The sequence below is a fragment of the Cucumis melo genome, chromosome 9 (genome assembly GCF_025177605.1).
Source record: "Cucumis melo cultivar AY chromosome 9, USDA_Cmelo_AY_1.0, whole genome shotgun sequence".
NCBI lineage: Eukaryota > Viridiplantae > Streptophyta > Magnoliopsida > Cucurbitales > Cucurbitaceae > Cucumis > Cucumis melo.
Window position 1 is genome coordinate 20612693 of NC_066865.1, and position 24767 is coordinate 20637459.

General features: G+C 34.5%; 3 protein-coding genes across 3 annotated transcripts; 1 reads left to right on the forward strand and 2 right to left on the reverse strand.

Annotated features, from left to right (window-relative positions):
* Positions 1 to 992: 992 nt before the first annotated feature.
* On the reverse strand, positions 993 to 11777 carry LOC103504580 (vacuolar-sorting protein BRO1). Its single transcript, XM_008468938.3, has 8 exons — positions 10958 to 11777; positions 9669 to 10619; positions 9386 to 9475; positions 8854 to 8922; positions 4566 to 4706; positions 3585 to 3633; positions 2066 to 2169; positions 993 to 1858 (listed from the first exon to the last, which is right to left on the reverse strand). The coding sequence occupies exons 1-8, from the start codon at positions 11642 to 11644 to the stop codon at positions 1295 to 1297; spliced, it is 2655 nt and encodes an 884-aa protein (XP_008467160.1). The 5' UTR covers positions 11645 to 11777; the 3' UTR covers positions 993 to 1294.
* Positions 11778 to 13168: 1391 nt separating this feature from the next.
* LOC103504581 (ATP synthase subunit beta, mitochondrial-like) lies at positions 13169 to 17621 on the reverse strand. The gene is made up of 9 exons (XM_008468939.3): positions 16949 to 17621; positions 16530 to 16605; positions 16359 to 16447; positions 16125 to 16242; positions 15934 to 16037; positions 15528 to 15686; positions 15196 to 15420; positions 14786 to 15097; positions 13169 to 13605 (listed from the first exon to the last, which is right to left on the reverse strand). The coding sequence occupies exons 1-9, from the start codon at positions 17432 to 17434 to the stop codon at positions 13492 to 13494; spliced, it is 1683 nt and encodes a 560-aa protein (XP_008467161.3). The 5' UTR covers positions 17435 to 17621; the 3' UTR covers positions 13169 to 13491.
* A 4306-nt stretch (positions 17622 to 21927) lies between these two features.
* Positions 21928 to 24674, forward strand: LOC103504582 (probable histone chaperone ASF1A). Its single transcript, XM_008468941.3, has 3 exons — positions 21928 to 22279; positions 23392 to 23507; positions 24057 to 24674. The coding sequence occupies exons 1-3, from the start codon at positions 22171 to 22173 to the stop codon at positions 24465 to 24467; spliced, it is 636 nt and encodes a 211-aa protein (XP_008467163.1). The 5' UTR covers positions 21928 to 22170; the 3' UTR covers positions 24468 to 24674.
* The last annotated feature ends 93 nt before the right edge of the window (positions 24675 to 24767 follow it).

Sequence of the window (24767 nt, forward strand, 5' to 3'; positions counted from 1 at the left end):
TTATTTATCAAATATATTTGTTTTTAATTAATTTAATGATCTTAAGCAGAATATTATTTTTTAATTTATTTTATTTACCAAATTAATTTTAATTAAATATTAATTGTCATTTTGTCCTCATATTTAACTTTTTCTTTTTTTTCAAATTTTATTATTTCATGTCTTTTATTTGTTTTTATTCTTTTATTTGCTTTTTCACTTTTTCAAATATTAAATATTCGAAATTCATATACTGAATTTAGAATATGATTTTTAAAAATTTATTCTCACATAGCAATTACTTAATAAAGATTTGGTAAATTGTTTTATGAAAACTATGATGATTTAGTAAATTAAATATATAAAATTTGTGTATTGGAGTGAGAATATGAATTTAAAAAATTAATAATTTATTCCCACGTAACAATTACGTAAAAGAATGCTAAAAATGGACGTCATATTTAAATAAATTACTAAAAATTGTTTTCACGAAAATATGACATTTTAAGAAATTAATTATATGAAATTTATGTTTTGGATTTCGAATACAAACTTTTTAAAAATTTAATAACTTATTAACATTTAACAATCTCGTAAATAAAGTTGAAAATGGACGTTACATTTGAAGAAATTACTAAAACTTATTTTACAAAAATATGACACTTTAGCAAATAAAATATAGGAAACTTGTATATTTGATTTAGAATACGAATTTTTAAAAGATGTATAAAAAATAAATTTTGTAATACTACATGAATAATCTTATCATACCACTATCATAATCATACTCGCATAACCATTTCCCAAACATATCTTATCATAAAACTATCATTTTAAACTCTTCCCCCAAACATATGTTACGATAAAACTAACTCTAATTTACCATAACACTAACTTTATTATAATACTAACTCTCCATAGTCCAATATTTCTCCAAAATAGCCCCTTAGGTTTAGAGGAAAATAATATTTTTCATCTTTTTTTACTTCATAAAAATCCAAAGGGAAAAGGCATTACATATTAAACTCTTTCCAGCACATTTTATTATCGTAGCTTTTAGTCACTTATGCTTTACATCTTCAAATGAAAATAGTAATCTATACATAGAAAAAGAGAATAAAATTCTCTGACTCAACTACAGAAATACACATATGCCTTATGCGAACAAATAGACTATAAGCATTAGAAATTGAAAAGGATGTAAGCTATTAGAAAAACAATCTAAAATGAAATCATCAGACAAAGGGAAAAAAATGTTCCGAAACAAATCGCTTCTACAGACAAAACATACAGCTGCGAGGGTATAGAATGCCAATTATTGTGGCTTGTAGTAACCACCTTGCTGATGAGGTGGATACTGATTCGGGATGGTGTAAGGGGGTCGAGGAACGGAACCAGGCTGTGGAACATGGGAGTTGTAGTATTGCCCCTGCCACCCAGGATATGCTGGTTGGCCATACTCATGGTTCGTTGAAGGTTGTTGAGATGCCTGAGGGTGCGGCGGGTAGGGACTTGTACTTGGTGGGGGAACGGGAGGGGAATGGTAAGAAGGGGGTGGCTGCTGTGGGGAACTGTACATGGGATGGGGTTGGGGATGAGATTGAGGATGGGGCTGAGTGTAACCACCAACGGGCGGCTGATCATGAGGTGGTTGGTAATACGATTGTGGAGGGCGAACATCTGATTGTGGCGAGTGAGACCGTTGTGTGTGGGGTCCTACTGCGGGATAGCTATTGTTATAGCCACCAGGTGTGTTTTTAGTGTCCTGAAAACTGAGGCCGGCCATTTGTCTTTGGACATCTTCCATCATTTCACGGCATTGGATGTTTCTTGTCATCACAAAATCGCTGCATTGCTGCTTCACATTAGTGATTGCATCCTGGCAAGTAAAAGTTGATCGACGTCACGGCACAAGAAAACCAATAACAGATGTCTATCAATACCTTTCTTCCAAGGATGTCCAGTGGGACGTCAGTTCACAGCTACGACATTTTAAATATATATGTAACTGAAAAATCCTCAACGACGGCCTATGGAATGTATCAGTCTAAAGGAAGATAAGTGAAGAACGTTAGATATTTCTTACCTGAAGAGTTACATAAAACTTTAATCCCTCATTGATGTTCTCCTTGATTTCTCTGTACTTGGCTACTGCAGCTTGAATTTGTTTGTAGCATCTTTCACGGGATGCTGCAACAAATAGAAAGGAAGGAAATGAAGCCAGAAAGAAAGAAACAGAATATAGTCATATAATGAGATGTGGCCGATTGGACCACATTTGACACGTTATACATCAGGAGCTACGGAACAAATGGAAGCAATTAAATTAGGCCATAATGCAAATGAAATCAAATCGGATTTGAACCTCTGGAACACCAGATGTGGGCTCCGGAAAACATTAAAAATAATAATGATGATGATGATAAATAACCAGCAGAAGCAACAATTAAGATAGTAACAAAACAAGAACTTCACCAAAATTGTCCACAAGAGCAGTAATAAATTTACTTTACACTGCATGTCCAAAAGAATAACTTGACTTGTCAGAAATTAGAAATTATCATTTGGGCAAAGCAGAGTTACAGAAGTAACATTTTTAAATTCGTATATACGTGGGTGTTCGAGCCAGTTTGCAGGTACCTCGACTAATTTCACAAAACAACTAATCTGATCCTACATTATTTGTTGTCAAGGAAACTTGGATATTTATTTCTAGTAGGTGGTCATTATGGATTAAATCAATGACCTCCTAACCATTCATCAAGACAATGGCTCCCTTTTTACTACCAAGTCAATCTATGGGTTTATAAAAGTAACATAATAATGACTGGACTGTTTCTATTTTTAAGTTTAGGGATTACAATAGTCACTTCAAAAGTTGTAGGGTTAGGCAGGTTGTCCTATGAGATTAGCTGAGATGCACGCAAATTGACCTAGACACGTGAACATAAAAGAAGATTAAGGTTCAAAACAAAACAAACTTAAAAGTTTAAAGACCAAAGTAGAAAAAACTAGGAAGTTGGAAGTTATGGACTAAAACAAGGTTTAAACACCTTTTTGTGGGATAAATTACCAAACATTTTTTAAAGGAAAAGAAATGAAAGAGTAAAGATGAATGGAAACTAGCAATTTTGATGCTACCTAGGACAAATGGAAGTTCTAATATTAGAGCTTGAGTCTTGAGTTATGACCTGAATAAGTAGAGAACCTCCATGAAATAGCAAAATCACTTTACACGGCTTCACGAGATGCACATATCAGAACGTGATAACATACTAACTCAACTAGATTTTTCTACATTGAGGAGAAAGATAGCGAAGTAAAAGGGTAACCATTATCCTCATTCCCATCTTGTAAATTAAAGACACTGGAAGGAACAAAAACTCTACTGAGTAATTTTCCTACCCTAACTCCAAGTGTTCAAAAAAGAACAAAGAAAGAGCTTCAATTCAGCCAACCACTAATAAAAATAGAACAAGAAAGAAAATAGTCCTTTGCTTACTTAAATTACGTACATAACCATAGAATTAATTCTCAAATTATAGTTTCAGTTGAAAGGAAAAGATCATTTAGAGTTCATGAATCCTCATCTAAACAAAACATACCTTTGTAGTCTTCTAGATTAAAGATGACAGAAAACTCATTGTTTTGGCCCTGAAAAATAATGATAGGAAATCAATTACTAATTCAAATCAAGTATCTATGACATAAATTATATTATGAAAAATTAAAAATAAAATAATAATAATATATCTAATAACTGTCTACATCATCAATCATATTCAAATTTTCGCATTTCAGATCAACCTTTTACCAAAACTATTTAAAATATAATTTAGGTCCCCCAACATAAATTTTCTATTTTGAGCCTGATTTTTTAAAAGTCAATTATTAAGCAATTATCCACTTTTCCCTTTGATCCTTTTCTTAACTCATCCTTTAAGTTTCAAATTATCAATTTTAATCCTCTAGCTTTCACTAAATTACATATTCAGCCCCTAGGCCCCCTACTATGGCATCGACAAAGGTGATGTTTTTGATTTTCATTATTGCTTGACAACATTGGTTCTTTTTTTTAATGAAATAGATTGGCTGATTTCTGTTATTTTGGTTTCTACAATAAAAAGTCCTCATAGAAATTGATGAGAGGTCCACATCGTACAGAGGGTTGTGGAAATTGGGTTTTGAAGAAAAGGGAAACCTTTCTTATTTGATGGGGAAGTATTTTACGAAAACGCTACCCTGTTTCAATAATCTTTTAAAATGAAATTCAAAACAAAGAAAACAACTATTTATTGTTTTTAGAGATGAGGTATTTTAGAAGCTCTGTTTTTCAAACTGCTTTTGAAAATAAGTATACCAAGCATATTATCATCCTTTTCCTTGTATTTTTTATTTAAAAGACATAAAAAGAAAAAAATATCAACAACAAAACAGGGCTTGTATAAATTCCAACAACATGGGAAGAACTATTGTTGGACAAGATATCTGTCCACAACAAAGCAGATATCAACGGAAGGAGTCATGTAACAGCCGGAAGTAAATTCTAAAAACATGAAGAAAAAAAAAAGGTTGGAGAAATGAACCTGAATTTGCAATAACAATTGTTCTTGGGCCTCAATGTTTCGAGAAATCTCCTCGCAGATGTTGTCATATTTGGATACCTCCTTCCTGAAAAGATCCTCATACGACCCAGTCGACGTCATCAACTTTGGTAGTATATCATCCTGCGTAGCATAAAAGAGACAAGCTCATCGTTTGTTTTGAGACCTTAGAATAGACCAGATGCTCACACAAGTTATAACTATCATATCAATAATGAGATTTCAGTTTAAAAAACCAAAATAAAATATAAATGTCTTTTTAGCATAAGATACCAGCTTCCATTAAGAAGATTAAAGAATAGAGATTCTTCGGAGTAAAATAACACCCACAGTCAAACTGTCCCACAACTTATTACCATCATTTTTTTGGTGAGAAAACTTGACTTTTATTGAACAAGAATGCAAGAAAACATGGGCCAAAGAAACTCACAAAAAGGAGACTGACCTATAAGAATGGGCTCTTTGGTCTTGAATAGTTTAAAAAATTTTAAAAAATAATAAATAAAAAAAATAAGTCCAGAAACTGAGGCCTAGAGAGAAATATGGAATCAAACAAGGAACCAAAGATCACCTAGTAGAACACTTTCACAACCTTTGCATCATACCAAACTTGGATTTGAGAGCAAACAAAGTAAGATATAGATTTCTAGTTGTATCAAGAGAAATCAGCTTTCTTTAAGAAGAAAGGATACAAATGACATAAAAAAGATAGTCCAACAAAAAAATTACCCAAAGAAACAAACTATAAAAATAAAAAATAATAATTTAATAAAAGAAAACCTTGGAAACAAACACCCATCAGAAGCATTAAATTTCACAGTAGAATGAACAAACTAAGTTATAATTGCTTTAGAACATAATCTCTAAAAAAAGAAAGTAACATTCTTCAATATTTTGGACTGCATGTCATACTAGTGCAAATTCATAATTGAGGTTGAAACGGTGGACACAACATAAATGATAGTCGATCCCAGTTTGGTTGTTGTCCCCTCTTTTTTTTCTTTTTTATGAAAACAACCTCTTCCATTGAGAAAGAATGAAAGAATACAAGGACACAACAAAACCAGCCCACAAAACCACCCTTTTAAAGGAAGGGAACCAACTAAGTAAAATGATGCCTATAGAATAGTTACAAAAGATCTTCGAAGCCGAAGCCCAAAGAGACACGTGATATCTAGCCAACAACCAAATCTCACTATTCCCCCTCTCTCTACCCATAAACACTTTATCATTCCTCTCACCCCAAATATCCCAAAATAATAGCACACACCCCAGCACGCCATAATGGAGGAGGAACTCCTCAATCGACACTCTAACGCTCCTCAAGCCGACAAAGCTAACACCGAATTCTTGCGGGAAAGAGCACCACACAGACCTTGCAAAATGGAACTCCCAAAAGAGGTGATCAAGATCTTCCTCCGCCATCTAACACAGCAAACAACAAAATGGCCCGACAAGCGAAGAACTCCTCCTGACAAGCCTAACAATAGTATTAACCCGACCAAGCAAGACCTGCCGAATAAAGAACCTAACTTTCTTCGAAACCTTTGTTCTCCAAATCACATCAAAGACCGAGTCCTTAGGGGAGCAGGATTCACGAACAGCCCAAATAAAAATGTCCTTTGTTATAAAGGTGGCAAATCAGTGGATCAAATTTATTCCTTCGTTTTTCCCTTGATTCCAGAAGTGGGTATGTTAGCTCTCCGAGTTCCTGTCAAATATTTCCAGCACAAACACACACAAAACAACACTACACAGCACAATAATACTTAGCACTTAATACTCTGAAGAACAATATGAGACAATCTGGAACTTATTTATATATATTAGGAATGAACATTCATTACAAAAGATCTCCCACACAAAATGATTAGAGCCAAGTAAGAGGGCTGCTCTCTCCCAAATGAACCAAGATGTCCATTCAAAACATTCCCAATAATTCCATGCCCAACCCTAGCTAAACTTCCAACTATATATTCTTCCTTAGCTGCTGCCACATGCCCCCTCGGGACCACTGGCCATTCCAACTACCATTTTGTCTACGTTGAAATGTCTCTCTTACCCTTCTTCCTTTTTCTATGATAAACCTGAGTAGCTGGTGGCCTAGCAGGGTACTTTATTATGAATGATTTATGTCAAGTCTCTTCACCTCCCCAGTCCCCAGAAGCATGGATGATTGGCTAATGGAGATTAGCAGGTTTGCATTTGAAAGGCAAGGCCAAAATAAAATTGAATTGTGTAGCTAGAGCTCTTTTTTTACTTTTTTTTTCTTTGGGTAAGACTGTTTCAGCTATTTGTGGAACGGAAATCAAAGATGTTTTCAAAGAAAAGCTTTCTCTAATTGATTCCTGTTTTAAAATAATTTGAAGCATAATTCTCTGGGTGGTGCTCAAACCACACTAAATCCTTTGTATTTACAACCAGCAGATGACTACAAGTGACTAAAAAGCCTCTTGTTTCTATTGTTCTTTAGGAACCCTGGCTAACCTCTTCCTTAAGGCTCGTTATTTGATCTGGTTGAAATAGATCTATTTTGTTTCTTACCAAAAAAAATGCTTTCAAGGATTTAAGGTAAAGGGCTAGAACTTGTAAATCTAAACGACTTTATATTTTTAAATCAGGCGAATTATATCATTCCCTGCTTTTTTTGTTGGGGTGAGTTGGACGGTAATTTTCATATTTTGTTGCCCAGACCTGCTAAATAGTCGATGCCTAGCCTAGCCTAGCCAATCCTCCCATTTCTGAAGTCTGTCCCTATATACATTTTTTAGAGAAGACGCACACACTAATTTGAGTAATTTCCCTGGGAGATAGAAATTGGGAATTTGCATATCCACAACAAAACATTGATATAGCCAGAAGACTTTGTCGCTTCTCCCTCGAGCACGATTCTCTTTGCCGCATGGTCTTTTTTTTTATAGAAATAATAACTTCCATTGAGAAAAAATTAAAGAATACAAGGGCATACAAAAAACACCAGCCACCGAAACACCCCAACTAAAAGAAGGGGGTCCAACTGAGTAAAATGTTATCAATGGAATAGTTACAAAAGATCTTCAAAATCGAAGCCCAAAGGGAAACAAAAAATATAATCAGAGACCAAACCTCACTATGATCCATTTCGCTACTACAAAAAACTCGATCATTCCTCTCCCCCCAAATGTCCCAAATAACAGCACACCCCCCTACAAGCCATGAAAAAATCACTTTCTTTCTGAAGGGCAAACGGAGGAGGAACTCCTTGATCGTCGCATGAACGCTCCGAAGGCTGGCATAGCTAACACCAAAATCCTACAAAGGAAAACTTCACACAACCCGAGCATACTGGCAATCTGAAAAAAGATGATCAAGGTATACCTACGCCTTCCAAAAAAGCAAGCAACAAAAAGGCTCAACAAGCAAAGTCATCCTCCTAACAAGCCTAACCTGACCAAGCAAGATTTGTCAGATAAAGAAACCGACTTTCTTAGGAACCTTAGTCCTCCAGACCACATCAAAAACAAACTCCCTAGGAGGGGAAGAATCCAACAACAAACTGAACAAGGATTTACTCGTATTTCCCTAACTCAGTTTAGGACTCCAAACACGAATATCCTTTCTTCCCTCCCTAAAGTTGCACCAATCAACCAAAGTAAGAAGAGAGGTAACCGACACGGGATTCTCGAACCCAACCAAAAGATCTGATATCATACTTTTTTGGAAGAGGATAACTAATAAAGATGAGGAAATAAAGAACAAAGGGTAGTTTTGGGTTTTTTGGAAGAGCGAAACAATAGAGTGTTTAGAAGCTGGAGAGGGATCTTAGTGAGGTTTGGTCCTTGTTCATTTCTGTGTCCCTCTAGGATTTGATTTAAAAAACCTTTTGTAACTATTCTATAGGTTCTGTTTTGTATAGTTGGAGACTCTTTAAGGGCTCCCTTCTCTTGTGTGCTTGGTTTTTTGTAAGCTCATTTATTCTTTCGTTTTTTCCTCCATAGAACTTGTTATTTCTATCAAAGAAAATATACGACAAAGATGCCACACCACTTAGTTATGTTCTTCAATTTCTGATTCATTGGTTAAGTTGTTTACATCCAATTATTTGCTTTATTTCTTTCCTTTCAGCAAAATTTCTTGTTTTGTATCCAAATGTATAATCAACAATGCAAAATTACAAACCCCGTTAGCTATTGAGACAAGAGGGGCACATCACACAAAGAATTGATCAACTTGAGTGCAGATATTAGACTCTAAAGGATATATGTTGAGAAACAAAATGCAGACATTGTACCTTCCTCTTCATCTCTTTAAGCATGTCTTCGAGACCAGCTCGTTGAGCACCAAGATTTTCCAACTGCCTCTGTATAGTAGAGCATGCAACATTTACAATACACATTAAACATAAATTACCTTTACAATATTTGACGTCAAAAAGAGATGTGATTATTAATATCCTAGGTATACAACTAGGAACCACATGGTTTCAACCTGTAAGTCCGAATGCAGATGTACAGCTTGTTTCTTTGAGTTTTGACCATTGAATCAGACAGAAATATCATTCACAATATACGCATTGGAAACAAAAGTAAAGGATTTGACAAACTGAAAAATAAATCTAAGACTTCTGTTTTTACATCCAGCAATTACTAGCTAAGTATATTCCGTCAGAGCTGAAACTGGGAGCTACTATCTAATCTTAAAAATTATACTGGTCCAGAAACTCACAGGACAAAAATTATTTACACATAAGCACTTGGAATAAAAAATGCAAAACCAGGTAAGGGAAACAGAAAGCATGAAAAAAAATTTTAAGAATAAGGTACCAAGCTCTGTTTTAGGGTCCCAAGAATGGCATCTTCATTGGCATCCAAAGACATTATCGGCCTAGCAAGAGTTGGGAGAGCAGATTCGATCTGAGATAAAAATGCAACAATACTAATTAACTAAAAAACTTGCACACGGTCCATTTAGAAAAAATTGAAAAAGACAGGTAAAGTTTGGAGCCAGAAAATAAGCCAGACATTTAGAAAAAACTGGAAAAGAAAAAAAGGAAGCAAGGAGAATACAAAAAATGAACAGGAAAATAAGATTATGAGCAGAACATACTGGACGATGATCGAGAATTGACAAGAGAGCTGAATGATCTTTCACTGAACGCTCAATCCTAGCATCACTTTCTGCTGCTTGCTTCAAGTTACCGGCAAATCTATTCAATCTATCTTGTATGTTCTTTGTCAATGTACTGGACTGAGGCCTAGTCCACCGAGTCCCAAACTGACTTCGAAATTGGGAATCCTCTCTTGCTTCTTTCTGCAGGAGCTCCTCAATCTGCACTAGCATTTCACTGTTTACTCTTCTTAGATCCCTGAGTTGTTGCAACTCAGCCTCCAAACCTATTGGGCCTCCACTAATTTGCACTGCCTCAACATCTTCTTTTAGATCCGTTGGCAGGGAAGAATTTCCTTCCAAAGCAAGAATAGATTCTGGAAGGTCCATTTCCTTAAGCCTTACGCGAGTGAGCTCACTTGCCTGTTGCAATTTCTCAGCTTGTGTTCGTATAATGTCATCAACCATTTCAGTGTACCTAGAAAGAGCTTTAGCACTGCTATCTGGAATAAGACAAGCAAACATCTTTTCCTTGCTCGCGTCCAACACTTCATTCATAGCCATTGACTTCACCATGGAGAAAGCTGGGAGAGGAGGTAGAGTACTAGGATTAGGAACCCTCATGAGATAGACTCTGTCATTTTCCTTCACGGCCCTCTCTAAATTACGGTTAAGATTGGCCTCCAACTTGTTAATAGCATCAAGAAGCTGTGCCGCAGCACCTTTTGACGACTTCTTAGCCTCCGTTAAAGCACTAATCCCACTTCTCAACCGAGCAATTTCCTCAGCAATATTTTCTTTCTCGTGCAACTCTAAACTGTACCTGTAGCAAGCTTCAGCAAGAAACAAAGCTGCTTTCAGCTGCACATGAGCTATCCAGGCCTTGTCAAAATGCTGGTTAAGAGGTGGAGCATTGAGGGCCGCCAAAGCTTCCTCATAGTACAAACCGACCTGCCAAAGCAGCAATCACAAATCATTCAAGCAGAATGCATGACAATAACCTTTAGAAATATAAATTTTCACGCTAAAGAACACATTGAGATGAGGGGTTGTCAAATAACATGAAAGGATGCGCTAAACTCTTCTCCTTATTCACTACATTGCAGATCTAATGCCAATATATAATTGGTTTTCCAAATTAAAGCTACATTTTCAAGTGACAATAAAAGAACTAATTCATTCCACAAGTATGGTAAATTTATAAAAAATGGAACGTCGAAACTAACTCGAACTGGATTGAAAACTATCATTTTTCTCCACACGAACAAAATTGAATCGATCACACTCACCTGCCTAGAGATCTTTGCGCAGACACCAGGCGTACTCCCTTTCGCAATCGTGTTCTCAAAGACGCACTCTTGAGCCTGTGCTAACATCAGCCTCTCCAACATACCGACACACTCAACCGAAACATCCACAGTCGTAGAGGTACCAATCGACGCTTTAGTGGACGCATTGTCTCTCAAGAAGGCAAACGCCCCAGCCGCTGCAATAAACGCGTGCGATGCCTGGCGACGCCCTTCAACAGTAGCGCGATCGAAGGAGAGGCCAATCTGGCTGTAAACCGCACCCAAATTGAACAGCACCGCAGCCTTCTCCAAGTGGATATTCTGCTGAGAAGCCTTCTGCTTCTGCTTGAAGGCGTCATACCAAACGAAAGTGATGGTATTGACATGGTCCTTGTCAGGGGAAATGGGGAATCGGGTCTCGACAAGGCAGAGGGCTTTGAAGTAGCTTTGAAGGAGATCACGGCGGGCGGTGGGCGAAGGATCGGACTGGCGTTCAAGATCGGAGCGGTACTCTTTGAGGGTTTGAAGGTCGTCTTCGAGGTTCTGGGCGTCGCGCTCGGAGTAATTGAAAGCGATGAAGTTGCGGAGTGGACGGTAGAGATCGATTTGAGTGGTTTTCTTCTCGAAGATGGCGAGCATGATGTTGGAACTGGTCCCCGCCGATGAGGATGAGGCCGTGCCGGCCATTTTTTCCGGTTGGATAAATTTTGAGCTTTGGAAATGGAGACAGACGAGAAGCCTCTCGATGGACTGAATTTAGTTCTTAGTTCGTTCTTTCAGCCAACGTTTTATTGTTTTTTCCTTTTTTTTTTTTTTCTTTTTTTTCTTTTTCAATTTTCTTCTTCGCGAAGGAAATTGGAATTTCTTTTTTTCTTTTTCTTTTCTTAAAAAGAACTTAAGAAAATGAAATTATAAAATATTATGAAATCTCTTGTTTTAATTTTCATTTTCGTACTTTCGACCATCCTTTTCGTTTTTCTAAGTTTTAATATTATCCCTTTTAGTTCCAACAATTGACTTTATAATTTAATTTTTCACATGACTTTTGTTAATAAAGTTGAAATCTTGTATCCAACCACCTCAAAGACATAAACATACATTATTTAAAAGTAGGATAAAAATAATTTTTTTATACTTTAAGTTTTAAAAATAAACATTTTTTATTCAAATAATAATAACCAAATGACATGTTAATTGTGTTTAATTATAGGATAAGTAGATCATTTAAATAAAGTAGGCTTCGTTCAAATTAAACAAACAAGTAGTTATTAGAAGGAATTGAGGTTTTTATGATAAGTTAGATTGTGTTTTGGATTTTACCAAATTACAAAATGATGATTAAGTTTATATCCATGATGGGTTGATCAAAACGGATGACAGAGATGAATAGAGCTGGAAAGATAATGTACTTTTTTGTTTTCAATAGTTTTATAGTCCATTTGCTAATAGTCAAAAACACAACTAACAAAACATCTCATCCACATTTGTATTTAATAGCCCAATCAATATTCTATTAGGTTAAAGTTAACTCATATATCGTTTAAAATTATTTTATAATTAAAATATTGTTTTGAGACATTATAAAATAAATCAGTATAACACCAAATCTGATCAATTAAGATTGCATAGTTACTTAGTACAAGACATTTAAAAATAAAATTGAGAGTCTACAAAAATAATATCTAAATTTAAGCTTTCTTTTATTGTACTAATCATAAAATTTGTTTGGTTGAGACTCAAAATACACCTCAATTCGAATGTTAGACTTTACACCTAATAAATGACATCACAACATTCTATCTCCTAATCTAAGATTATTTGTATGGAACTTATGAAAATATGAAAAATATGAAAATTCCAAGAATATCGTTATGCCAATTCATTGTGAATCAGATGCAAATTGACAACAGTGGGTTTGGGTGTTCTATAGAGGCATTGTCAAAAAGAGAGGAAATTTGGTTTACAGGTCAAGACTTTTCTACCAACTCTTAGGCTATGATGCATTTCCACGTTTGTTCCAATAAAAGGATTTTGGTTGAAATTTTCATTAGAACTTCAAGCATTCATAGTCTCAACTCTAAATTTCCTCAGAGCTTAAGCAACCAAAAAACGACTTCTAATGAACAATTGGAAATACCTATGGTCACTTTTCAGCAACATTTTCAAACACAAAAGAAAGTTGTGAGCATTGAATGATAATAATAAACATAATAACTTCTAAACTGGCATTCAATGTTTTGGAATTGATTGGGAAAAGAAAGTGTACAAAGTTCTGAGTCCATTTTCCCCCCTTATTCAAACAACAAAAAACAAGGGGCAGGCCAGAGGTTTCATTTCTCTTCAACACACTAAAATGGCAAAGGGAAGATCTTGGTACAAGACATCTCCAAAAAGACAAAAAATTATATAAATGAAAATCTTGTTGACAGAACAACATTTGCCAACATCGCCTAAATATTATTGATCTTCACAATTACAAAGATTAAAATGGGGAGCTGTGAAATACGAAAACGTCAATGTTTTGATGGTGATAATTAAGCAGCAGATTCCCTGGCAATCTTCTCTGCCTTAGCAATGACCTCTTCGATTCCTCCAACCATGTAGAATGATTGTTCGGGAAGGTCGTCATACTTTCCATCCAAAACTCCCTATTGTCAAACAAGGGGGGTAGAAAAGAGCACACATTAATAATGAAATTTGCTTGCATCGTACAACATTTTAGATCGGGGATTTGAAACTATTTTCAGACGAGCACTTTTCAGGATTTTTTAATCCGAAACACCCTTGTATAACATTCACAAAAAGAAATCTAAAAATCCGCAATAACCTCAAATTCGGACACACAGATATTGTGTACTGGTTAGGTAAAGGTGCAAAAAACAAGAATCCTCGAATAATCCCAGACAAAGAAGACAGGAACAAACATACATACCCTAGAAAAAATGGGCTGATTTATGTAGCTTTCTTAAATTTATGTAAGAATTTAGAAAACAAACAAGCAACCAAAAGTTAAATCCTCTTATTCCACCAATGATAGAAAAGCATATCCACAATAAGTATTAGTTGGGAAATTCTCTAAAACCCGATATCAATTAAATCCAAAATTAAGTTCGCATATGGGAGAACTATTCAAAATTCCTTTATAAGCATACAACTGAGACATCAGAATCTATTTAAAGAAGATCGTGAATTAAGTAGAGAGTGAATCAAGACGTGGATTCAAATGAAAGTAACAAGCTTAAAAATCAAGAAATTATTGTCCTAAAGATTAAGGCCCCATCATCCGGTGTCCATTTCATTTTTTGTTTTTTGTTTTCGAAAATTAAGTCTATTTTCTCTCCATTTCTTACCATAGTTTGCATCTCTCTTAATAACAATGGTTGGATTCTTAGCCAAATTTGAAACGCAAAACCGGGTTAGTCGAGCCTTTTGCCTTTGTTAAGGAATCGAGCCGCCTTGTTCATTGACTCCTTATCAGTCGACTTTCAAACAAATTTTTAGAAGTTACTTTTTTTAGTTTTCAGATTTTGGCTTGATTTTTTAAACAATGGGTAAAAAAGTACACAGTAAAAGAAGAAATTTGGAGGTGGAAGTAGTGCCGTAGCCTTAATTTTCGAACCAAAAACCAAATGTTTACCAAAATAAGCCTCCATTTTCTACTCTTTAGAAAAGAACTAAGCCACTGAACTCCAAGGAAAATAGGAAAAAAAGTAAGGATAGAAAACTTCACACTAAGTAGCCAGAAATCAATGACCCAAGAATTTACAAGTCAAACAAGGACATTGAGAAATCAGATATGAGCAAGGATGCAATGGAACAGGAAAGTACCTGGAAACTGGTGATACTTTCTTTCAGTTCCACGTATTTGCCAGGTGCCCCAGTAAATACTTCAGCAACATGGAAAGGCTGGCTCAGGAATCGTTGGATTTTACGAGCACGTGCAACAGTTAACTTATCATCTTCACTGAGCTCATCCATTCCAAGAATGGCAATAATATCTTGCAAATTCTTGTAATTCTGAAGAACCTTCTGTACTCCACGAGCAGTATTGTAGTGTTCCTCTCCCAAAATATGAGGAGAGAGCATACGAGATGTAGAATCGAGAGGATCCACAGCGGGATAAATACCAAGCTCTGAAATCTATACAAGGAACAATAATAGTAATATCACTGGATAATCAGCTGCGAAAATTGACAAAACTTTATTTATCATATATAAATAGTCTTTAAATTGTCTACCTGACGCGACAACACAGTTGTGGCATCCAAGTGAGCAAAGGTGGTAGCAGGGGCAGGATCAGTCAAATCATCAGCAGGGACATAGATAGCTTGCACAGAAGTAATAGATCCTTTCTTAGTGGTGGTAATACGTTCTTGAAGGCCTCCCAGATCAGTAGCCAAGGTTGGTTGGTAACCAACAGCAGATGGAATACGTCCAAGCAGTGCAGACACCTCTGAGTTAGCCTGCAAGACAGTAAAAGTGAGATGGATGAGTGTGTTATCGATCTAAGAATCAGTCAAATGTAATTAATAGACATTTTCAGGTAGACAACTTGTTTTGGCATATTTACCTGGGTAAAGCGGAAAATGTTGTCAATGAAGAGAAGCACATCCTGTCCTTCAGCATCACGGAAGTGTTCGGCTACGGTTAGTCCAGTAAGACCAACACGAGCACGAGCACCTGGGGGCTCATTCATTTGACCATACACAAGAGCACATTTGCTTTCAGCCTAGTTAAACAGAGAAATGTATCAACTGCCAATATAGTTTCAACCAAAATAATAATTTACGTGAAAGAAATTATAAATCATGAGTCTTAAGATGAAACAGATGAAACAGATGAAAGAACTGTAGTGGAATGTCCCCTATTACTCGTTTATCACCAAGCTTAATGTAATTTAGGTGTAAAAGAATGTATAATTCATGGGTAATAAGAAGCAACCAACAAAAGAAATGTAGTGGAGCGTCCCTTATTACCTGTTTATCACCAAGCTTAATGACACCACTCTCAATCATTTCTCTGTATAAATCATTACCCTCTCGAGTGCGTTCCCCGACGCCAGCAAAAACAGAGAAACCACCTGTTAAAATAGAGAGTGTGGCATTAGATACAACGCCAAGGACACATCAACAAATGCCTGCACATGCACTGTTATAAAACAACAAACCATGAGCTTTCGCAACATTGTTGATAAGTTCCATGATAAGCACAGTTTTCCCCACACCAGCACCACCAAAAAGCCCAATCTTTCCTCCTCTTTGATATGGAGCAAGAAGGTCAACAACCTGCGGAACAAGGGAGCACTCAGTAAATCAAAACTCAATTCCACCAACTAATCTAGTTCTGAGATTAAATGGAACAAGAAAAGATAACAAAAGTATACTCCATCCAGGAAACTTACCTTAATACCAGTTACGAGAATTTGCTGCTCAGTTGCTTGCTCAACAAAGGCTGGAGCTTCTCTGTGAATAGGCAAATAGTGGTCGGTCTCTGTTCAAAAAGATAACAGCTTCAGATTCTAGATCACGTTATATCAAAAACGTTGACAAGATGGGATATACTAGATTCTTACTAAGGTCGCCTTTCTCGTCAATAGGCTCTCCGATGACATTAATAATACGTCCAAGAGTAGCTCTACCGACTGGAACCTGCAATGACAAAAAGATTAAATTGGAACCCACTAATTGTCGTAAGAACATTATTTTACTCATGTAAAGATGCAAACCAATTAAACCCATTAGCATACCATGTCCGTTCCAAAAACATATCGAGATAAAAAAAAAGACAGTAAGAAAACATGGAAGATCATATCGTATGGGGAGCGCGAGGATCTACAAATTATTAGTCATTCCAGTCGAACATCCCATGTAAACACAACTTCAATTTCAACCAATCCAGACAAAATAGAAAGATAGTGAAATCAAAAATAGACAAAATCAACCCAAGTCCCATCAAATCAATACCATTACAACAATCAGAATCAAATCTTACAGTGATAGGAGAACCAGTATTAAGCACTCTCCGCCCTCGAACAAGCCCTTCCGTCCCATCCATAGCAATAGTCCTAACCATATTCTCTCCCAAATGCTGCGCCACCTCCAGCACCAAACGGATCGAGTGATCAAGCACCTCAAGCGCCGTAAGAATTGGAGGCAACCCTTCATCGAATCTGACATCGACGACGGCACCAATCACCTGACAAACCTGGCCGATCGAGCCGGCTCCAGTGAACTCATCAGTGATCTTTCCGCTCGGTCCTGCGTCCGACTTGGCAGATGGTGGGGAGGAAGGAGGTGGAGCGGCGGCGGCGGCGGAGGTGGCGTATTGAGCCACACGGTTGAGGAGGTAGCCATAAGGGGAAGCGCGAGAAGTGTGGGATAATGGAATCCTGGGGTTGGGGGAAGAGATGGGAGATCTGGAAGAAGACCGCCGTGCCGACGATCGGAGAAGGGAAGATAAGAGTCTGCGTGAAGCCATTGCTCGTTAGGGCTTCAGAAGCTCAGCATAGGGTTCGATGAATGAGGTGGAACGCCACTATATGCACAACACCTACACTGCTTCAAATTGGATATTCCTTTTTTTTCTTTCTTTTTTTACTTTGCTTTACTTTTTGGAAAATTGTTAAGATTCAATTTTTATCTATTTACATCTCCAACACAAATTTGATTTCCAGTAGTCATATATATAATGAACATTTAAATTATTGAACTTTATATAAAAAAATAGGTTGTTTAAATAGGAAATTTCTCAAAAATAAAATTTTACCTTTATACAAAAATAAAATTATAAAAGGTAAATATATTGTATTTTTTGAAAAACCATCTATTAAATAAAATGTTTAAATACTTAGTATGTTTTCTATTTTTGTCCCTTACAAAAAAAGGTTTCTCTTAGTTCTAAAACTTTGAAAGAAATGGAATTTGAATAATTAAACTTTTTAGATTTATTGTATTATTTAAATCGATAAATAATCAAATATATTTTGTTAGTTTATTCTCTAAATTTTATCGTGTCAACACAATTATCAAATAAATAAATAATCTTGTTCTTTTTTTTTCAAAATTTAAATCTCATGTTTCTCAACTGAACATCAACTAAAATAGATGTAATAAAATAAAATTAAACTAACGGGTAAAAACAAGATTTAGAAGAACATCGACTAAAATAGATGTAATAAAATAAAACCGATAAAAGTAAAACAAGATTTATCTTATTTGACAATATAGTTATCACCTATACTTTTTAAATTTTCTAAACAAAATAAAATAAAATATAAAATTAAAATAAGATTTAAACCTAAATAAAAGTTTTTTTTATTAGCATCCTATTAAAATGAAAATCCCTATATTTGAGGGAAAATTGTAGCATTTTTGTCTCTAATCTCCAAATGTCAAAAGAAACAAAATTTAGAAGGAAAAAAACGTTGGCTTTATTCTATCTAATTCTTTCCCCTTTTTCATTGAGATATGTTTGAGAACTTCACATAGAAGTCGATAGAAATTTATTTTATTGCTTTTCATTTTATTTCATAGGAAAAAGAGTGACACTAGCAAAGTAGTTAAGCATGCCTCTTATTATATTGTGTTTCTCATGACATCCTGATTTTTCGAATTAGTTTTCTTCTTACCATTTTTCCAATTCTAAGAATTTCTTTCTAGGGCATGGGGATGTCGAGTATTTGATTTGTTGTTTGTATGCACTTAAGAGAAAAAAAATGTTGAAAATCTATGATTTATTAAAATGGAAAAGAATCACATTTTAGCATTATTTCGTGTTTAAATAAAAAGTGCATTTTATTTATAATTTTGTTAAAAGGAAAATAAAAAATCCCTTTTTATCTAATAGCTCCCTTTGATAAATTTCAACCAATTAAATTTCACATCTTCACAACCAAAACCATGAAAATTATAATTTGGATCGGTTTTTGTAGTTAAAACTTCTCATACTTAATCCAAATCAAGGTTATGGTAGAAAATAGGACCAAATAAGATGTTTATACCAGACTCAAGCCCAACGAGTAACTGAGCCCAAATTCGTTGAAGCCCATGAAAAACTTGAGGTCGCTGCCCTTTCACTTTTGTGGGATGGGGATGGAGGAAGAATTAACAACCAAGTGTTGAAACTCTAGAGATTTGAAGATTGGAGTTTTGAAGTTCTTAAAACTTAAAAATTATAAACCTTGAGATTATCACGTTATGAAAAATTAAAAGCTTGGAATATTGAATATTCCTCGCTTAAAATTGAAACTTTTAAGTTTTCAAGTTACTGAGAAGCTCTAAAGATGGGAAGATTACAATTCCGCTGAAATTGTAAAGCAAACTCAAGCAGATTAAAAACCTAAAGACTAATCCACACTAATAATCTAACTTAAAAGACGATCATCCAAGAAAGATTAATAGGTTTGAAAGTCAATTTTCAAATAGATCAACAAGTTTAATTAAAAGTTTTTATTCTTCGAGAGAAAACGTCAAAATATCATGTATTATAGACTGTACCCACACTACTATACTATAGTAAATGAACAAAAAGTTCACAAATTAAATAATGATAGTAGAATAAAAATCACATTTGATCTATACAATAAAACATTATTTAAAAAAAGAATCCCTGTGGGAGTCGCTTATATTCATTGAGCCTGATACAACTCACTTGAAAAAATGGAATCGAGCCTGAACTTCAAAGACTCAATTGAATCTCTAACTATTCTATAGGATTTTAAAGAATAAAAAACATTCGCTTTCTTTCTTATTTCATCGTACTCTATGCTTCCAAACTTAAAAATAATTGGAAAGCTCAGTCTCGATGAACAAGGGCTTACTAGTAATCCTGATGTTTCTTCCTGTTGGATTGATTTATGGAACATAGACCAAGATAACCTAGGCTTGATATTTCCATGCCGATAACTTCTATCTCTTGCTTCGGACTTGGGTGCGGAGGGTAGGAGAAGAAGACAAATGACTCGAGTGAGAATAATACACAACGAAGGAGTTTAGGTTAAGGGAAAAAGAAAATATAAATCACATTAAAAAATTAGAAATCACTTAACTTTTCAATTTCACGTTTGTTTATAGAAATTGATTTAAATGAAATAAATATTTAAATTTAAATCACATTTATAATTTAACCTAAATAACCCTCTCATTTTCTCCTATTTTTGATGAACACCAATATAATCGAGACAGTGTTCATCCTAGACGATATTTCATTGAAAAAGTCCCTAAATAAGTAATTGGATATAAGATGAGAAAGTTAACATTTGATTTTGTATAATTTAAAAAATAAGTTATTTTGGAAAAAAAATTAGAGTTCAAAACTATTTTTTACGAAAAAATGAGTTTAAACAAAAACGAGTTTTTTATAATTTTTTTTTCTTAAGCCAATCCAAGCGAACTCTATCAAAAATAGAAAAAACTATTTTAACAAATTTCTACTAAAGAAGTCGTGAGATATTAAAATAATTTACGGTTATTTTTTTATAATTTCTATAAAAACGATGGTAGTTGTACCAATAGCAAATATATATATATATATAATAACAGCATTTGCAATAATCTTTGAACATTTACAAATGTAGTAAAAAAGAAGTAAATATTTAATTTTTCATTACTTTAGTTTTTAAAATTTACCCTAAACAGTACACTAATAAGTATATCAGTATAATATCACACGTGTGTTTGTGTTTGGCGTATTAGTTACCTTTTTATCGAGTATATCACTCCATTGATGTATTATTTTCAACAAATGTGTGTTATTCGTATACTTAATTTTAATTATTTGTTCATTTACTACAAAAGCGTTGTTTTTCTCTCTACATCATCACAATATATTTATAATGGTAAATTCGTTTTGTGGTAATTGTTTGGACGACATTTCAAGATAAACTATTTCGTAGAGTTCAATTTATGTGTGAGTGATTCAATATTTACCATGAATGTGTCTTTGAAGTCGAAGCAAACGTGTCTTCATTTGAATTACTATTATAAGTTTTATGAAAAATCACAGTATACATGGTTTTCAGATTTATGCTCATATTTTTATTTATGCGATTTCCATGATTTTGAAAAAAAAAAAATTTATTTAATGTGTGTTAGAAATGTTTTAGGTTTAATATTTTGAAATCTTTTATTGAGTGATATAATTTTTAACGTGTTTTAAAAGCGTGACAAACATGTAGATTGACGATAGATTTTATTGTTTGTTTAGGGTCTACTTCACATCTCGTCTTAGATTTAGGTAGGATCGTTTTAGACGAGGTGCGACATTTGTAAAATATTTTATCTCAGGCCCAATCATTTTGATCCGATTTGATAATTATTTTATTTTTGTTTATAGTTTTTGAAAGTTTATAAATATTTATTCTAACTCTAGTTTAATTTTTTTTTTTACATTGTTACGTGTATTTTCTATCATTGTTTTATAAAACCAAGTGCCAAGTTTTGAAAACTAGAAAATTGTTTTTTTAAAACAATTATTTTATAATTTGGTTAATAATTCAACTACTTTACTTAAAAAATATATAAAATGTAGATGAATTATCTCATACAAGGCCTTTGGTTTTAGTTTTCTATTATTGAAATATCTATGAAAAAATGTGTGAATATCAAACCACATGACTTTGTCAAACATAAGGCTTTAGCATAACATGGAACAAGTTGCACCATAACATACATACATATATATATATATATATATATATATATATATATATATATATATTCAAATTCAAAGTATAAAGTTAGTTTTGAAACGAAATATTAATCGCTTTTGTTCCAATTCTTTATATAAAATGAAAGGTATATTTACAATAATATATATTTATATTTTATATATATTATCCATAAGTTTAAGTTTTTGGATGATTTATTTCACATAATTTCATCGAACTTAAATTGAAGGGGAAATAAATTTAATATAATATTTAAAGAAGAAGTATTTTTTTTTTAATATAATTTTGCAAGAATAAATTTCTAAATCTCCCGCCAAATTGGGCACTTCATTTCCCTCCAAAATTTTCAGCGGCGGCGATATATAATCGACGAACTCCGATCTTCGTCTTTCTATTTTGGATCTATATTCAACTTCATCAGTGCTGGTAATCGGCGATCGTTATTCCGGTCAGGTTTTCTCCGCTTGTCGATGAGTGATCTTTTATTCAAGGCTAAGATCAATCAATTTGTCGAAGCAATTACAGCGCTCCGTTCCTGTTCCTGGCGATGAGTGCCGTCAACATTACAAACGTCACGGTTTTGGATAACCCTGCTGCCTTTCTGAATCCATTTCAGTTCGAAATCTCATACGAGTGTTTGACTCCGCTTAAAGACGGTAATTTTGCAGTTTTATTTTGTTGGATCGTATTGCGTCATCGGTATCTGCAGTATGAGTTTTTAAATGATGGTATAAACAGTTGATTTTGGCTTGGGTTTTAGTTCGATTCACTAGATTTCATAGGAAATGGAAAACCATTCGAGGGGTTGCTTCCTATTCCTTGATCAAGTTGGAAATGAAGATCGGCAGTTGCCAATTTAGGAAAACCCTAGACTTGCATATGTTACTTGACTTGCAAACTGGATATTTGTGTATGGTTAAGGTTATTGATTCACATCATACATAAAGTCGTTACTTTAATTTCGTTTTATGGAAGGAAACTTTGTTCCCCCTGATATCTTTTATACTACACAGATTTTTAAATTCAGTTCAAATCTTGTAACCTCACGTCTGTATTCTAATGATGTGCCTTTTCATGCTTAAATCTTGATTTTGATTGTTGGGCCTTGATACTTTGATCTTTCTGAGGAACTTTTTTGAGATCTTGAAAGCTTGTTTTTTTGTTTGTGTGTGTATGTATTGTATAGCTCACCTTGTCTAAAAGAATCTGTCCGTTCAACGCTTGATACTTATTTCAAAGGTTCTTGCTCCTCGTCTTTGGATTCTTTTTGTTTTTCTTGTGGGGGGTTTGATTGGGAACGATGAATCTTAGACATGATTACGTCAACACCAACTTTAGAAAAACATCAATCGTTTATCATTCTAAGGTCTATTTCTTAGTGTGTTAATCGTGGTCACTGGATTTTTCTTGGGGGTTTCCCTGACAGACAAAAATCTATGTGCTCAAACTTTTCTTTGGGTTACTTTTACTAGTCACTGCCAAGCCTCTAATTTTTTACCGTGTAAAGAGTATTAAGATCAATAGCCCCTTAGCTAAATTTATTAACTTATACTTAATCTCTTGCATGAGCTTTTGGCTTTATGGGTAGTTTAATACGATTTCTACGTTGTCATTTTCTCCCTCGTCAGTATTTAAGTTGGCGTATTTTGTGAATTTCTCAAGCTATTGGGACCATGATCGATATATTCTATTTTGGTTTTTTACTATAATAGGTATTATGTTATAAAATAAACTTTAGTGACATGTTATCTCTATGATTATTCTACAGATCTGGAATGGAAACTCACCTATGTCGGATCGGCCGAGGATGAAACTTATGACCAACTTTTGGAGAGTGTTCTCGTTGGACCCGTTAATGTTGGCAATTATCGTTTTGTTCTTCAGGTAATATATGCTGAATCTATCTTAACTTTATCTGTAAAGCCAAAATTACCTTTCATTGTCGACCAAAATGTTATCTTATAAGCTAGACGTTTTGACTTTAGTGATAATCTAGCATGGTTAAAGAAGAATTGAGTTTGAATTCAAGTTAATATTGAAATCCAGAATCCAATAAACTTTGAAGTTAATTTAGGCCAATTATAACTATTTAGCTTTTGATTTTTAGTTTTAACAATTATACTTATAGATATACTCTCACCATTAGTTTCTTCATTTTGTTCTCCCGTGAAGAGGTGTTTTCAAAATTCAAGCTAAGATTTGAAATTTAAGATAAAAGAAGAATCTTGAAAACCAAATGATTATCAAAGAACTTCAGTGATAACTTATCGTTAGCAACATTTTCTACCATGTATGGAGAAGAGATATAGCCCTTCCCCAACATCGATTCCTCTTGAATACCTGTAGAAATTTCTGTCTCGAGTCTAATCATTGCACAAACTGGAATCTGAGTGATCTCTCATGGTACATTTCTTGTGGTCGGATATTTTGCAGGCAGACCCTCCAGATCCCTCAAAAATCCGGGAGGAAGACATCACCGGGGTCACAGTACTTTTATTAACATGTTCATACATGGGCCAAGAATTTGTAAGAGTAGGATATTATGTGAACAACGATTATGATGATGAACAGCTTCGTGAAGAACCTCCTCCAAAAGTTCTGATTGACAGGGTCCAAAGAAACATTTTAGCTGACAAGCCCAGAGTCACAAAGTTCCCAATCAATTTTCATCCAGAGAACTCTGAACATGGTGCAGAGCAACAACCATCTTCACCCCACCACTCAGCTGAAGCCCTCAACAATGAAGAAGAATTACAACCACCACCATCAGCATCAGCAGCAGATGAGCCACCTTTAGATCAGGAAGCCATTGATTCTGGACCTCAGCCTTCAGTCACGGCATGAGAGCTAGCCAAATATTAAGGTTTGAGCCTTGAGGTGATCCATCTTTTGCAACTCTTTCCTCTTGGTTTGTAAGCTAAATCAGTGAAGTAGATATGTTAATTAGGCCAGTTTGAGGCTGCAGAAAAGAATTTGGAAAAGATGATTTCATCTTTTCTGTTATTGAATCAAAACTCTGATAGTTCTAAATCATTCATTGTGTTTGTTTAATTTGAATCTGGCTGCTTCTTACTTTTTTTCGAGAAAGCTTCTGTTTTAATTCTTGCTAGCGGGTCGTTCTGTGAATCTAGAGAAGAGAAAAAC

Excerpts from the sequence above, each read along its gene's own strand:
- LOC103504580 (XM_008468938.3), bottom strand. The coding sequence starts at position 11,644 with ATGGCCGGCACGGCCTCATCCTCATCGGCGGGGACCAGTTCCAACATC. Across the intron at positions 8,923-9,385 it reads GGACCCTAAAACAGAGCTTG|AGGCAGTTGGAAAATCTTGG; the intron begins GTACCTTATTCT and ends TCTACTATACAG. Across the intron at positions 1,859-2,065 it reads AGTTTTATGTAACTCTTCAG|GATGCAATCACTAATGTGAA; the intron begins GTAAGAAATATC and ends TTTACTTGCCAG.
- LOC103504581 (XM_008468939.3), bottom strand. The coding sequence starts at position 17,434 with ATGGCTTCACGCAGACTCTTATCTTCCCTTCTCCGATCGTCGGCACGG. Across the intron at positions 16,606-16,948 it reads ATACTGGTTCTCCTATCACT|GTTCCAGTCGGTAGAGCTAC; the intron begins GTAAGATTTGAT and ends TTGTCATTGCAG. Across the intron at positions 15,421-15,527 it reads ACATTTTCCGCTTTACCCAG|GCTAACTCAGAGGTGTCTGC; the intron begins GTAAATATGCCA and ends ACTGTCTTGCAG.
- LOC103504582 (XM_008468941.3), top strand. The coding sequence starts at position 22,171 with ATGAGTGCCGTCAACATTACAAACGTCACGGTTTTGGATAACCCTGCT. Across the intron at positions 22,280-23,391 it reads TTTGACTCCGCTTAAAGACG|ATCTGGAATGGAAACTCACC; the intron begins GTAATTTTGCAG and ends ATTATTCTACAG. Across the intron at positions 23,508-24,056 it reads ATTATCGTTTTGTTCTTCAG|GCAGACCCTCCAGATCCCTC; the intron begins GTAATATATGCT and ends GATATTTTGCAG.